Raw genomic sequence first — 15,994 nt, 5'->3', positions numbered from 1 at the left:
TGTGATGGATGAACTGTGTGTATAGTAAAGAAACAATGCAATTGCTTTATATTTACATACATTTTATTGATTAAAAAGGTATTTGTAATATGTCTATGAAGCTTTACAAAAGTGCTGAGTCACTTCTATCCTAATAAACTTTATAAGTCAAAGCAGAATTGTACAGGTATTTTTACTCTCTTCATTATTTGCATCCATGTTTGCTGATATTCTTCCTCTGCCTCCTCAAACTACATTTCTGTGTTTTACTGCCACCAACAGTCCATCAGTGGAATAGCATGAAGTCTGTGAAATAAGTGTGTATATACCACCGTGCCCCCTGCAGACTCACATACACACAGCTTAAACACAACAAGGTCACACATGTTCAGTCAAAAAAAGAAAAGAAAACAAGAAGCTCCATTGTGCTACTAGTGGTCAAACTCTCCACAGAGGATTGTTGGGGGAGAGGTGGTTGTTTATTTTTTCTTCTTAAGCTTCTCTGTGAACACTGATGACGGCACACATCATGATGACCAGACCGATCGAGACCACGTATATCTTCAGCCTGTAGATAGAGAAACCAACCCCAGATATCTCTGGACCAAAAAAAAAAAACATTGTTTCATTAGAAAGGTGACGCAAACCGATCTTCAACAAGAATGTGATTCAACAACAGGACAGGGTGCAGGAAGTCAGTTGTTCCTCTTTTTGCATACTGAAAGCATTTAGCTTTACATTCAAGAAAGAACTCGTCAGTTTGTGATGATCAATGTTGGTCTGGTTTTAAAGGGGATATATTATGAAAAATCCACTTCTTCAGTGTTTTTGAACATTTATTTGGGTAACCTGAGTGTCTACCGACCCACAAAATGTAAAATAAACACATCCAGTCCTTTGTTTGTGGTCTGCATAAGTCTTACAACACAGAGAGAAATGCTCTGTTTCACATTTGCTCTCCTTGTGACATCACAGTGGGATTCTGGTAAAAACCACCAAAACGGAGCGTTCTGAGAGAGCTGGTTTATACAGGGTCACAAACCTCCTCTGGTGCTTGATTCATGTTATATTTTGATCAAAGCACAGCACAGATGTTTCATTTAGACCACTGAGGGACTGTTTGAAAAGAGGGAAAAGGGGGATAACATGTCCTCTTTAATGGCCATTTTAGTGTCAAATCAAATAATCACATTCAAGTGTCAGCCTGAGCTTAGTATTTAATGATGATGATGGTGAAAAGAAAAAAGGAAGTTCTTCCTGTTTGCCTCTTACTATGATGACCAAACTAAACCAGATCAACAATGAACATAGGATTTTACCAGCCACAGTTTAACAGAACATGAGTCGACAATAAGAGAGGAGGAGATTTGTTAGAAACTTCAGGACAGGATTAGATGCATCGCTTCATCTACAGAGGACGCAGAAAGAGTTCTCTCCAATGTTTTGGATTTGGACTGCAGTACCCGTTTTAAACACTAGGTGTCAGAGTTACACCATTAAAGTCATAGTGCAGAATAAATGTCAGTGATCTTTTCAACTTTAAAAAGAAAATGTATGATCTTGCCTATTTAACAGTCATAGTTAAGCCATAGTTAATTGATAATGCAAATCAATATTTTTTTTCTGGAAGATTCAATGATTTCTGTTTATCAAAAAATATCATGGACTGAGATAACTCTGCATTACAAATTGGGCCATGAAAATGTCAACATTGGTTGGTCTTTAATCGTGACCTTATTTCTGTCTCCTAGGCAATTCTTTCTTGCAATATTAATAATATATTTTATTATTATTTTATAAAAAAATCTGGAGAAAAAATCATTAAAATGTTATCTGTTGTTTTTTATTTAGGCTACAATCCACACTGGTTATTAGCATCAAATTGTAGTTTTGAACTCTTACCTTCAGGCTTTCTACAAATATCTTCAATCTTTTGGATGTCCTTTGTAGAGCTGACCTGGTTGCTATGGTTACAGATGGCTGAGCCGTTCTCCAGGTAGACGTCCAGAGAAGCACCAGGTGTGATGATCTCTGCTCGCTCTCCTCCCTCGTGAGAGCAGGTTTGTGTGTCACATGTGAACGTGCTGTTGATGAGAGAGTCCTCAGTGCTGCAGATCACTGTGACCTTAGTGGAGTCTGAGCTGCAGAGTTTCACTGTCAGCTTCACTCCAGACACTGGATCTGCAAGAAGCAAAGCAAGTGTGATGACTTTTTTTTAAAACAGGGAACGACTCTGTATCAACATTTTCAAATTAAAGAAACGTACCCAGAACTGTGACGCTGTATTCAGCTACAGTGATGTCTTTGTCACCAGAAACACTTGCTCTGTAAACTCCACTGTCCCCCTTTTGTACGTTCTTTAACAGTAGAGAGTGATTTTGTGCAGACAATTCTGCTCTCGATGTATAATTTGAGGAAATGGTTGGTTTACCACCATGAGCTAGTCTCACAACATTAGCTCTGCCAACAGTCCACATAAATAAACCAGCCTCCTTCAGAACAACAGGTTTCTTCACATCCAGAAGTAAATCTGTTCCTGTCTTCACAAACACAGGAGTCACTGCAGAGAGAAGAGAAATAAAAATCATGTGTATGATTAAAAAACACTTGAATCAATATTTCCATGTTAACAATGTTTCACTTGTTTACTTGTATTTTAAAGTTCTTGACAAACACAGAAAATGATCACCTGACTGAAGGTTAAAAACACAAACCTAAAACAGGAATGAGTCTTGGACTTACATTCACATTAATACATTTGTATATCATATATTTTATTATTAATTATATATAATTAATGACCAGGTCATCACTAATTGCATTGATTGATTGAAGTCTCTATTTTGAACATGTACTTTCTTTTTTATTGTCAAAAAAACAAAACAAATAAACCTATAAAAGAATCGTGCGTAAGAAAACAAAAAAATCTAGTTACATGTTTGAAAAGGAGCGGGAAGAATACTTATTATTGTTGCTTTGTTAGGGACTGTCTCTTTGCATTTATCCCTCTAACACTTTATATTTTAATTGATCTAATTCTCTGTTGTGTTTTTTTCACTGTTCTCTTGCTCTAATTTTGGAGCCATCTACTATATATCCCTATAAATAAAGTTTCTTATCTTATCTCGTCTCGTCTCACACCTGTGTAAGAACTCAAAGCTGTGAAAACAAATACATTATTGTCTCGTCTCGTCTTATGGATATCTTATCTTGTGCTCAGTGATAAAATTAGGCATTTTTTTCCTCTTATTTCAGAGAAACAGGTTCTTTTTAAAACATTGAAGCTTCATCAGCGTGCTTTCAGAGTGAAACTGTTTTAAGTCTCAAACTTTTATAAATATATACAAAGACACTGAAACATTTACTGTAATAAAGGTTTTCCACTTTGTCATTCCTTCATGCAAATTCTTTCAAATCTGTCCCTCTTTCTTAATATGTCATCACTTAGATTACATTTATTACAGATACAAACACACAAACTGATAAAATCATGTATCGCAAGTGAAGCTCATATTTATTTGTAATCATGAATTCAAAGCTGATGTCACTTCATGTTGATCTGTAAATTAGACGGAGCAGAGAAGTCTTTTTCAAGTGGCCGGGAAAACAGTTAGCTTACATCTTTTTATAATATACTACATTGTTTGCATCACTCTTGCAGTATTATGTTTACCGAACATAAAAACTTCAAAAATAAATCTAAGTTGTCTTAAATTAAATAAAATAGTGAAACTGTTTCTTTTTGAAAAGACTCATTCCTGTTCTCTAATAAAAAGTGAGATTATACCCTCAACTAGTGAAATGTTAAATATTGAATATTGAGTACTGAATAATTGACAGGGTCTGTTTATTTTGTTGCAACATAACCCCTGTGCTCCGTTCTCTCCACTGGCTTCCTGTTCGCTACAGGATTTTATTTTACTTCTGGCTTTTAAATCATTAAATGGCTCAACACCTCATAACCTAAGTGAACTACTACATGTTCATGCTCCATCCAGAGCACTAAGGTCCTCCAACCAGCTGCTCCTGGACGTGCCCAAAACAAGGCTCAAAACTACGGGCGACCAAGCCTTTTCTGTTGCAGCTCCGACACTTTGGAACAGATTACCATTTAAAATAAGATCTGCTGCCACAACTGAACAGTTTAAGTCATTTTTTAAAACCCATTTCTTTTCCTTGGCTTTTATCTCTAGTTGAGTGTTTTATGCCAGCAGCAGTGTCTACTAGAACTTTTACTATTGTCTTGTGTTTTAATTACTTTTAATTTTTGCTTTTACGTGTCTTTATGATGTTTTGGATGTAATGTGTTTTGCCTAATTTACTGTAGAGCACTTTGGTCGCCTCAGCTGTTATAAATGTGCTATATAAATAAAGTTGACTTGACTTGAGTTGAACTGTTTTCCCCCTAATCTGTCTGTAGTTACAGGAGATGATCACATGATTTAACTTTTAGTTTTGTTATTTGTCCTTTTCCCCACAAATTAAAAGTAATAATTATTCTCATTATTATTATAATAAGATGATGTTCTTCTCCTACCTTGTGCCTGGATGCCAGCCAGCAGACCCAGAATCATAAAGATGAACATGATAGAGCCTCTGTTGTTCTGGATGCCACAACGTGTGTGTTCTGTTTCACTGTTACAAACACACCACAGGGTTAGAGCGAGTCAACCTCAGGATGTCAGCCTTTTTTTTTTTTATCTTCTCTCTGAGCTCCATTTCATTTCTCTTGATGTGTAGTGTTTGTTACTGTAGGTCCTGAGGTCAAAATGGATGAAAGATTATAAACAAGTGGACTTTAGTATGGTTGATCAAATCCTGTTGGACTCTTTCAGAGATTTTAATGAAAATCAGTGTTATGGAGCACATTGTCTCCAACAATGTAGATTATTTTTGATAAATGTTGATGTCTACGCCGAGAGGAAGGTGAACCTCTCACTCGAGAGTCAGTGTTTATGTAGAAAAATATAAATGATTTAGTTCTCTTAATGTACTTTGTTAATATGACTCTGAAAAGACTAAAACTAATTCATGAATTGAACTTGATCTTTTCCTTTGTTCAATCATACTCGATTCACTACAGGGGAGGTGAGATTGATCACATCTTCAGTCAATCCAGCACTGATTACAGAGCTCCTCTCTGATTGGCCCAAGAGAACAGGTAACAGAATATTAAATGTGTGTCAGATCAGCAGACTGGTTGATGTTTGTCACGTTTGAGAAAGTTGTCTGCTCTCTCACACTGTCTGCCATATAGAAGTACAACAATCAGCACTGTAACTTGTTTTTCTTTGCTCCCTTCAGAGGTCATTGTTTCATCTTGTGTTTTTGAGACATTTCAAAGGAAAAAAGGATCCAACTTGAGGATTCAAATCAAGAGAAATAAACCTTCAACTCACAACATTGAAGGGTGGAAAGTGTAGTTATGTCCGTGTATTAGTTCAGAATTTACGTCATGTTGCTTCTCTCTCTATCAATGTGGTTAAAACCACTCCTTTGTTCTCTCACGTTGGTCTGGATTTAACATGTTGTGCATTTCCTGTGTGCAACATAAAGAAGACTGAACTTTTAGAGTTCCATCTGAAAACAAACACATTTAATGAAAACAGAACAAGCAGATGCATGAGTAACTCATTTATTTGAACTGATCATACTTTTTAATAACACTTAATTTATCTGGCACTTTTCAAAACAAGGTTACAAAGTGCTTTACACAATGAAAATAAAATCAAATAGAAGAGAAATGTGAGGAAGCGAATGATTAAAAAAATCAATAATAAAAAATAGTGGGAGATTAACCAACACGAGTTCCACAAATGGTAATAATGAAAAGGAGTTTTGTTGTTGAGCTAAATTGTTTTGCCTCTTTATCTGGATTGAAACCAAACTATGAAAAATGTTGTATTCTTAAACTTGAATCATTGAAGGAAAAAAGTGTTCAGACACCGTGCCAGGCTCCTGTTAAATGATCAAATGTCTTTTAGGAATACATATTCCAGCTGATAAAACTCTGTTAGTAAAGTGAGTGGGTTAGGGTCAATAACATGAGGCGGTCTAATGACGTCACTTCAGCGGTCCCTGATGGAGAAGACCTGGTCACCTTTGGTCCTCAGCCTCGATTGTGGAATGGTGAGCAGTGCTTTGGCTGATTGATGACCTCAGGTTACGACCGGGCATGTAAGTAGATCAGATATTTACTTTGGTGCTAGTCCAGAGCGTGCTTTATAAGTGAACAAAAAACCCTTAAAATCAATTCTAAAATGTACTGGGAGCTAATGAAGGGAGGCTAAAACAGGAGTGATGTGGTCTCTCTTTTTAGTTTTGGTGAGGAGTCGGGCTGCTGCGTTCTGGACCAGCTGTAACTTGTGTAGACTCTGTTGATATAGACATGTGTACTGAGAGTTACAGTAATCTAAACGAGAGGAAATAAAAGCATGTATTACTGTCTCTAAGTTGTTCTACATGAAACTGAACCAGCGTTGTAGAGTCACTTCTATCCTAATAAACTTTATAAGTCAAAGCAGAATTGTACAGGTATTTTTACTCTCTTCATTATTTGCATCCATGTTTGCTGATATTCTTCCTCTGCCTCCTCAAACTGCATTTCTCTGTGTTTTACCGCCACCAACAGTCCATCAGTGGAATAGCATGAAGTCTGTGAAATAAGTGTGTATATACCACCGTGCCCCCTGCAGACTCACATACACACAGCTTAAACACAACAAGGTCACACATGTTCAGTCAAAAAAGAAGGAAAACAAGTCGCTCCATTGTGCTACTAGTGGTCAAACTCTCCACAGAGGATTGTTGGGGGAGAGGTGCTTGTTTATTTTTTCTTCTTAAGCTTCTCTATGTTGGGCCACGCAGGCTTAAGACAGGCAAACAATGGACTTGGGCCTGCATCTCTGTGAGAAGCCTCATTTGAGTTATTCACTGAGATCACAAAAAGACCTAAAGGACTGACTCTCTCAGTACAATCAGTTCAATAAAGTGATTCGTTCACCGAATCGTTCAGTACTTCTCTGCAGCTCTGTCTGTGAATCAGAATTTAATATATATATATATATATAAAAAATACATATAATTGTACAGAAACAAAGCTGCCAATAAACTTTAAACTGTACACATTATGTGACTGAATATAATTTTATTTTCTGCCAGTGTTTGATATGCACAACCACTGTGCTATGTGCTCGACCTCAAAGCCCCCAGGATCAGGGCCTGAAATGAATACTCAAATGTTAATTTTTACAGTGTTTAATAAAAGTTTATACAGTGACAATAAGAAGGTTATGAGAGGATTCTAGATTTAAGTTTAGTCAGTAAGAGGACAAAGGATTTCCAAACTGGTTATGGTTTTCCACCTTGAAACAGGGTTATTGACTCTTCAGAATCAGAATAAAAACACAAGATCTCCTGCTGACAGCTTAAAAAGAATAAGATAGAAATATAAAAAGCAATAAAAAATATATAATAGAATATAAAACACAAAATGTGCAATGGAGGAGTTGTGCAGATGTGCATGATTTGCAGTCTAAAACAGAGTGCAATGTAAACAGAAAATATAGAAGTCCAGTGAGCGTTAATGTAACGCATCAAATCAGTTTCAGCCTTCACATTACTGTCGTGTACTGAGCTCAACTGTACTTTTGACACAAACAGGCAGCACTTCTATACAGAGATGTTCCTAAATCAAAATTTGGTCGTATAGGCTGAATGTGCGACATTTTACACATACTGTAAATATAGCAGAAATCCAGTATATCCTCTGTCATAGGCGTAATTTATAGGGGGGGTGGGTGGGTTGCAACCCACCCAATATGATATCATAATTATTGATAATAAATATCAATGAATGAAGGTGAAAGTAGCAGCAAAAGCAGGGAAGACAGAGGGATCAGAGAGAGAGAGAAGGCACAGGTGACCATGTAATAAGGTCAAAGAGTTCAAATGTTGTTGTTAAGCAGCTAAAAACATAGTTTTAGTTATCCATAGGTGTGATCGTGTGATTTTCCTCACAGAGAGAGACAGGCTGAGAGCAGCATTCCAGTCTGTGGAGAGGGTTCAGATGAGCAGGTAAAAATGGTCATGCAGGGCATGTCCTCAGACCTGCTTCACAGGCGGAAATCTCAAACCCCCCCCCCCCTCCCAATGTTCAACTCAGTTACGTCCTTGTCCTCTGTAAATATTGCTGTGAGTCATGACTGTCTAAAACAGTGGCTCGCGGGCCGCAGGTTTTGTTTCTCTGCTGGACTATGGAGGGTTTGTGTCTGTCTCATTTCTTTATGCCTCGAGGAAGCAGCTAAGAGATATGTTGGTCGCAGCACTAAACACACACACACACCTTCAGCTCAGGAGAGATTCCTTTGCTCAGGTGCGCACTGAGCCCTGAGCCACGTGTGTGTGGGGCAAACTTTGCACTTCACCAGGTAAACTCGAGGAGCGGCTGGCTTGACCGCAGTTGCAGAGCCGAAGTGAAGTGTCGGGAAAGGAAAAGACGGTTCAAACCATCCGTGCCTTCTTTAAGCCGGCTTCAGAGGAATACCTAGAGTGTTGCTTCATGCAGTTCACGGACACATGGCTGAATGACCTCACTCGTAGATACTGCGTGATTGGAGGGGCAGTGTTAGACAGGTTTATACCTGTAAACTGCCAGATCACTTCCGCTTGTCACTCATTTCACAGAATGGGGCCCCTCGTGCTTCTCTTCTTTTCTCTGCTGCATTTATGTGCGACACAAGGTAAGAACTTTATTTTTTGTATGTTTCCTGTTGTTGAAGTGTCTTTTGTAAATATCTGTACTTCTGCACGGCTTTAATGATAGTTAGATCTAACAATGTAATCTGTTTTTTCATTAATGCAACACTGAGAGTAACCTTGAGAGTAAGGCCTTCATACTTTAAACTGGTGGTGTGGTGTGGTGGTGTGGTGTGGTGTGGTGTGGTGTGGTGTGATGGTGTGGTGTGGTGTGGTGTGGTGTGGTAAACTACTGCCTACAAGTAATACATTAAGAAAAAAATAAAGGCCGGCAGATATATATTTTTTTTACAATTTCTCAATTTCCTGATCTGATGACATGATCAAATCTGTGACTTAAATGTGTTATTGATTAAACAGAACATAATGCCTCCTCAATTAAATGTACTGTAACAGATGTGTATAGGACACAAAAACAAAATTTGTTATTTTGGCCGGTAAAAAAATAGATGTATAATGTTTGGGCGGTGAATGTTTTCATCTGCCGGCCATCTTGGACGGTGAGTCAAAAAGTTAATTTCGGACCCTGGGCGGTAGTAACATCAGTAGTGACCTAGGTTGTATGGGAGTTCATCTGTTGGAGACGTTCCAGGTCTCTTTCCGGCCAAATTGCTCTGATCCCTCAAGCTACTTACAGCTTTCATCCATGTGTCCGCAGGCTTCACAAAATCCCTGTGCACATACATCCTTACATCCCATCATCCTTTCCTCTACCCTTCCTTCACTCTTTCACACAAACCCGACTCCAGTTAGATTCAGTTCTGACCTTTTATTATCACTGAAAGCATCGTACAAGAGCACAGCAGATAATGACATACGACGTGCAACACAACCTGACAGAATACCAGAGAAAGGAAAATATTATTGTACGTTAAAACAATACTAAGAGCATTAATTACAATAGGAATATATAAAAGTTGTATCTGCTTCTGCTCCTACTGCTCACTCAAGCAGCTGCTCAGGGAGCCTCAACACCTAATCAAGTCGGCTTTCTTCATCCTCTTCCAATTCAAACTGATCATCCCCTAACAGCTATGACGCGCTCCCTGTGTTTCAGTCCCACTCTGACATCTCTCTATTAGTGCACGTTCAAAGGTCCTGTTTGTGCAAGTTTGTATTTCTGGCCTTTGTGTGCGAGTAGCATGTCTCAATATCAGAGTGTAAATTAAAGTATATTAAAACATTCATTCCTGTTTTAGGTTTGTATTTTTAATCTTCAGTCAGGTGATCATTTTCTGTGTTTGTCAAGAACTTTAAAATACAAGTAAACAAGTGATACATTGTTAACATGGAAATATTGATTAAAGTGTTTTTTTAATCATACACATGATTTTTATTTCTCTTCTCTCTGCAGTGACACCTCGGTTTGTGCAGACAGGAACAGATTTACTTCTGGAAGTGAAGGAACCTGTTGTTCTGAAGGAGGCAGATTTCTTTACATGGAATGTCAATGGCAGTGTTAATGTTGTGAGACTAGCTCATGGTGGTAAACCAATCATTTCCCAAAATTATACATCAAGAGCAGAATTTTCTGCACAAACTCACTCTCTACTGTTAAAGAACGTACAAAAGAGGGACAGTGGAGTTTACAGAGCAAGTGTTTCTGGTGACATAGACATCACTGTAGCTGAATACAGCATCACAGTTCTGGGTACGTTTCTTTAATTTGAAAATGTTGATACAGAGTCGTTCCCTGTTTTAAAAAAAGTCATCACACTTGCTTTGCTTCCTGCAGATCCAGTGTCTGGAGTGAAGCTGACAGTGAAACTCTGCAGCTCAGACTCCACTAAGGTCACAGTGATCTGCAGCACTGAGGACTCTCTCATCAACAGCACGTTCACATGTGACAACCAAACCTGCTCTCACGAGGGAGGAGAGCGAGCAGAGATCATCACACCTGGTGCTTCTCTGGACGTCTACCTGGAGAACGGCTCAGTCATCTGTAACCATAGCAACCAGGTCAGCTCTACAAGGGACATCCAAAAGATTGAAGATCTTTGTAGGAAGCCTGAAGGTAAGAGTTAAAAACTACAATTTGAAGCTTATAAACAGTGTGGATTGTAGCCTGAATAAAAAAACAACAGATGCTTTTTTTGTTGTTGATGAAACAATGATATAAATATTCTCCATTGTGTTTCAGCTGTTGGTAGGAGATCATTTTGTTCATAAATTCTGAAGAAATAATTTCAGCAGAAACATTGTCATGATTTTAGACTAATCAGTAATAGTTTGTCAATCAATAAGCTTTAAAAAAAATAAGTCAAAATAGTATTTTTTATTTTTTATAACATTTAAACAACACATACAAAATACAAACTTACACATGACAGACCATTAACAAAAACCACAAGAAGAAAACAAAGACCAAACCAGTCATCATGTTCATCATTCTTCTAAACATGGCCTCAGTGCGATCCATCTCATTTCAGTCATTCATTGTTCCCTCTCTGTTTGTGATTACGCCCTCTAACCTTTAAAATGAAACGAAGCAGAGATTATTTGACATATAAATGGACTAGCATTAATTGTTTAAAAGCTAAAAACAATGAAATTGATTTTCTGAGATTCAGATGTGTTACTAATCCCTGATGGTCAATTCAGTCACACAGCCTTTAGAGTCTTATTAAAAGAAGTCAAGACAAAGTAAAGAGTTACATTTACATGCCAGTAACAACAGGTCACCAAAGGAGATAACAATCTATTTAAAGAAACACAATGTCAGAAATGTCTAAGGTGATCCTTAAAACCAGGAGGTGACTATCCTTCCATGTAGTTTTAAATTGTGACTTTAGGGCACCATCCATTCAGGGTTGATTAGACCAATTTCATATTTTACTACAGATCAGGTCTGTGAGATTGAGTGGTTATAGTTCACTCTCAGGTATGCTGCAAGAGTTCAGCCAAGTATGAATTTCTAATCTGGCTTTCTTTTTTCTTTACAGCATCGAAAGGCAGCCAAAATAATGTTACACCGATTGTTGTAGCCATCGTCTTATCTCTTGTTGTTGTTTTGGCTATAATTTGAATTTATCATCGAAGGAGAAAACAAAGTAAGTTAAGTTTGCATTTAAAGTGAATTTAAATGTGAAATCAGAAAATCCTTATTGTTTACATCAAACTGAATTTACCCTTTAGATGAGTACATTCTTCTCCCCTGTGTTGATGTTTTTATTATCATTCAAAAGACGTCCCTTATGAGTGAATCCTCTTATCAGGGCGATCTGATAAAGACAGCGCAGCAGTTACACTTAGAAGCCACACCTTAGAGTTAGAATAAATAAACAATTTACAATGTTAACAAACAGAACTTTTAAATTCACATGAATTTACAATATTTGAGGATGGCAATTCAAAACTGTTTATCATTTACAAACTATTAAAATGAGTTCCCATTATAAAATGTTTATGCATTTTGATTGCATTCATTACTATTAATAAATTAACAGAATACATTTTTCAATGTAGAAAAGTGACTCTCAAAATCACACCAAATAAATCCAGAACAGAATCAGCTCCAGTAATGTTAATGTAGTTTCAACATGTTTCTTTATGACTGATCTGCAGATAAAGCAGAGAACATGGAAAATACCGTCTATGAAGATCCTCAGGTAAGGAGGAATATTTTTTTAATACCAATTTCCCAAATTAGTCAGAAGTGAAGAAATACTTAAACAAATTAATGATTGAGAACTGATGTGAAGAGACAAGCCAGAGACATAACTGTTTTCAAATTCCTCACTAGCTCTTGTTTTTTGAAACTTGTTTTCCCCTCATTTGAAACTTCACAAAAGTGGCGTCTTTGCAAAAACAACAAATGCAGGTTCTGCAAGGTGCTGTGGGCTCAAAAGTCTGTGTACTATTATTGAGATCAGGCCAGTGTTGAAAATAAAGCCCATGTGGAAGTGCCCAAAACTGCAGCTCCTGAGGGCTGACAAATACCCATTTCCACCCCATATTATCAAATGTCCGTTTGTACTAAGTGCTGACAGGCTGGTATAAAGAAAACCACAGCTCATTTCTAGATCCATGACGACTTCTTCCCAACAGTTGTAAATGTATTAAACCTTTGAAGTTATGGGGTGTTGTGGTTCTGTGTTGCAGGTTGAACCGAATAGCTTTCTGCTCGACATCAAACCAGCAAATTCAGTCACAGAACTTAAAGGGATACTTCACCCGTTGAAACATGAATCTGTATTGACATTGGGTCATATATGTTGTAGAAATGTGAAATACATTTTGAAGTTGGTGCCTTCTTGGCTGGCAGAAAGGCAGAAAGTGACTTTTTGGCTCATGTGGATGAAAGACACCAAATCCCAGAATGCTCAGCACCACAGGCCACTCCCACTAAGGTCCTCTAGTTCAGAATCAGAAATACTTTATTAATCCCAGAGGGAAATTTGATCGATACAGTTTCTCCAAAACATACAGTATAGCAGTAGAAATAAAGTAATAAAAACATTTACAGACATATTTACTTCAACACATAAGACCATTTCCTCAACTGATTCAGAGATTTCTTCCAGAATTGATCTTGGAAATTCCTGGCAGAAAACAGACTCTATGTCTGTGTCCATAGACAAACAGTGAGAGCACCGACACTACCAGTCCACCCCAGCTCGAGCCGGCCCGGGGGCCTCGTCCTCACCGCCGCCGACAGGCAGGCCTTATGTCTCGGCTGCTGAGCTGGCAGCGGCCAGCGGTCTTGTGTCGCGGCGGCCCCAGCGCCTAGCGGTTAGCAGCCGTCTCGCCGCTATATTTGTATTTTCTCGCCATTATCAGCTTTCTCCATAGAGCCTGTTAGCATAGCTTCCAATCAATAAGTTTCGATTCTGGGAGTGAGTTCCCACCCACTGATCTGTGATTGGTCTGTAGCTTCAGTGGTCGAAAATATGAGGAACTAGCGTTGTAGTTTCACACCGCTAGCAGCTTCCAGTGACACAAAAATCGTCATTTTGCGTCACTGGAAACTTCTTTTCAGACTCAGAAATACAAAGATTTCCCATCTCAGGGGAAAATGAGGGCGGGATGCACGGCCATTCAAAAACACTACCAGGTTTCTAATGATACAAAGATTAATGCAAATGGGTGAAGTATCCCTTTAATGACCTGACTGTAACTGAGTCTTTGTGGGATGTTTTCTCAGTCACAAATCGGACAAATAATGTAGCAGTAGCTTTCTGTGATAAATTGTACTAACATGCTTTTCAAGAAGTCTGGACTGAAACAACAGTTTTTATCTTCTCACTTAATATGAAGGATTATATGTCTGTTAAGGAGTTCATTGGCTGTTATTTATTTCAGTGCTAATACATTATAATAGCCCAATTTGAAAATCACATATCAAATAGCAAAATAACCATTCTTATGTTGTGTGTTAAAGTGAATACAGACCTCCCTCTGCAGCAGAGACCAACAAATGATGCCCCAGCTGGTCTTCTATCCTACATCTACTCCTCGTTGGGGCCTCCCATCGTCTCTGAAGCACCCACTCAGCCCAGAGACAACGCTCAGCCAGAGAGCCTGTATGCAGAGGTGTAAAAACTTCCAAAGTCCTGAAACAGTTCACTATGATGTCTTCAACACACTTCTCTTGCAGGAATGAACGCTTCAGTTTAGTTTAGTTTAGTATCAGTGAAGGACTTCTGACTGCGTCTTCTTTTTCTGTGCGTTGGTCGTGGACTAGCTACTTGAGTCATGAAGTTAAAAGACCCAACTACAGTCAGATTGCTGATTTTATTATGAATTATAACAACAAGCACCTTCTGACTGGAATCATTTGCCAGATAACCTATGAACAATTAACTTTTCTTTTCAAAAATGAAATCGCCCTTCCACTGCTTCCAACCCTAACGTCTTCCTGCTCCCTTAATAAGGAGGCTTCTGATTGTACAGTAATCTTTGTAATTACCATCATTAGTGTCAATACTTACAATGTTATTAGTTAATATGTGATGTGAAATCTCGTGGCTGTTTACATTGTGTAGGCGGAGTGGCAATACAGGATTAATGCCCTGGTGGGTTGATGTATGAGTGTGTTTGTATGTGTTGTTGAATGTCTCTGTGTCACTTGTAATGTTGTGTATTCATATGTTGTATGATTCAATACATTTTACATTTCAATCTGCTGATGAATAATACCATTTGGACTTCAGACCGAAACAAGAACTGTTTTGTTGCAGACATTTGAACCTCTCACCTGCAACATCATAAATTATATGTTTATAGAGATCATTTATGTCACATGCTATATGGAGACACCTTTGCTGTTAACAATCAGTTGACACATACAATAGAACTGTTTTGATGTAGATATTTTATTTTTTTAAATTAATTTACTGTATATATTTCAAATGCTACGTTCTATTTTTTTTACATAGTTTTATTGCTAATTTCTGTTTTTGCTAATATTTGATCATCTTGATGCTTCTTATCAAATGTTTCTTTAAACCTTAATGTGAATAAAGCCTTTTTAATTTAAAGCTACAGTGAGGATCTTCTGGTTTGTGTCAACCTTATAGCACCTTGTAGATAAAAGAAAAGAAAAGAAATCTCATCCAGCTTTTTTTTTAAAGCAAATGTATCACTCAACATGAACATTTATCATGCAGAATGTAAAAAAGGTAAGTTTGGCCTGACACCTCCTCCATAGTGACTTGTCCATGATGATCTCCTCAGCTTGTGTAGCTCATAAAGAGGCATCAGTATTAATCTCAGTCTGTTACATTACCAGTTAATAACTCCTCACAGGAGCTTTAACAGACATTTAAAGAATGAGTGAATAAGTTTACTGCTTCACACTGAACTTCATGTCAGCGAAAAGAAACAATAAAGTGAATTAACACCAAACACATCAAACTCTCTCACCTATTAGCCATTATCCATCCAATATATCGATGAGTACAATATATTTACAATGCTTTTGTTATTACTGAGGGTCCAGAAAGGAGGCTTCACATCATATTATAGAGTAAGAGTTTATTACTGAGGGTCCAATATGATGCTTGGACAAATACTGTGAAATATAATGGATTAATATTTTATAATTATCATTAATAATATTATAAATAGGACAAATGACATTACAAATACTGCATTTTATGTTTTTCTACAGACAACATCCTCAAAAACCGTTTTACATCAACTCTGAGCAATGAATTTATTTACAAGAGGCCAAGGTAAACAATTTAATTCAAGAAATAAAATCATTTTGCCCTGTGATTAACTGGGAACAGTCCAGGGTTTACCCCGCCTCTCAGCC

General features: G+C 37.6%; 2 protein-coding genes across 5 annotated transcripts in view; one reads left to right on the top strand and one right to left on the bottom strand.

Moving 5' to 3' along the window:
* Window positions 1-51: 51 nt before the first annotated feature.
* LOC110004056 (uncharacterized) lies at window positions 52-4,655 on the bottom strand. Its single transcript, XM_065953710.1, has 4 exons — window positions 4,517-4,655; window positions 2,246-2,539; window positions 1,882-2,160; window positions 52-578 (listed from the first exon to the last, which is right to left on the bottom strand). The coding sequence occupies exons 1-4, from the start codon at window positions 4,563-4,565 to the stop codon at window positions 472-474; spliced, it is 729 nt and encodes a 242-aa protein (XP_065809782.1). The 5' UTR covers window positions 4,566-4,655; the 3' UTR covers window positions 52-471.
* A 3,625-nt stretch (window positions 4,656-8,280) lies between these two features.
* Window positions 8,281-15,994, top strand: part of LOC110005490 (SLAM family member 5-like) — a 26,840-nt gene continuing 19,126 nt past the window's right edge. The window contains exons 1-6 of one of the 4 annotated variants that reach the window (XR_010666314.1): window positions 8,289-8,720; window positions 10,091-10,387; window positions 10,472-10,750; window positions 11,679-11,786; window positions 12,301-12,344; window positions 14,117-15,219. Coding sequence is in view for 1 of the 4 variants with exons in the window: in XM_065953706.1 (XP_065809778.1) it covers window positions 8,540-8,720; window positions 10,091-10,387; window positions 10,472-10,750; window positions 11,679-11,761 (840 nt within the window). In the remaining 3 variants the exon portion in view is untranslated. Of the gene's footprint in view, window positions 8,721-10,090; window positions 10,388-10,471; window positions 10,751-11,678; window positions 11,787-12,300; window positions 12,345-14,116; window positions 15,220-15,994 lie in introns of those variants that run through there. The other 3 variants (XM_065953706.1, XR_010666315.1, XR_010666316.1) reach the window with 3 other exon arrangements.

This window comes from Labrus bergylta, chromosome 4 (genome assembly GCF_963930695.1).
Source record: "Labrus bergylta chromosome 4, fLabBer1.1, whole genome shotgun sequence".
Lineage (NCBI taxonomy): Eukaryota > Metazoa > Chordata > Actinopteri > Labriformes > Labridae > Labrus > Labrus bergylta.
This window is presented reverse-complemented; position numbering and strand designations above follow the sequence as displayed.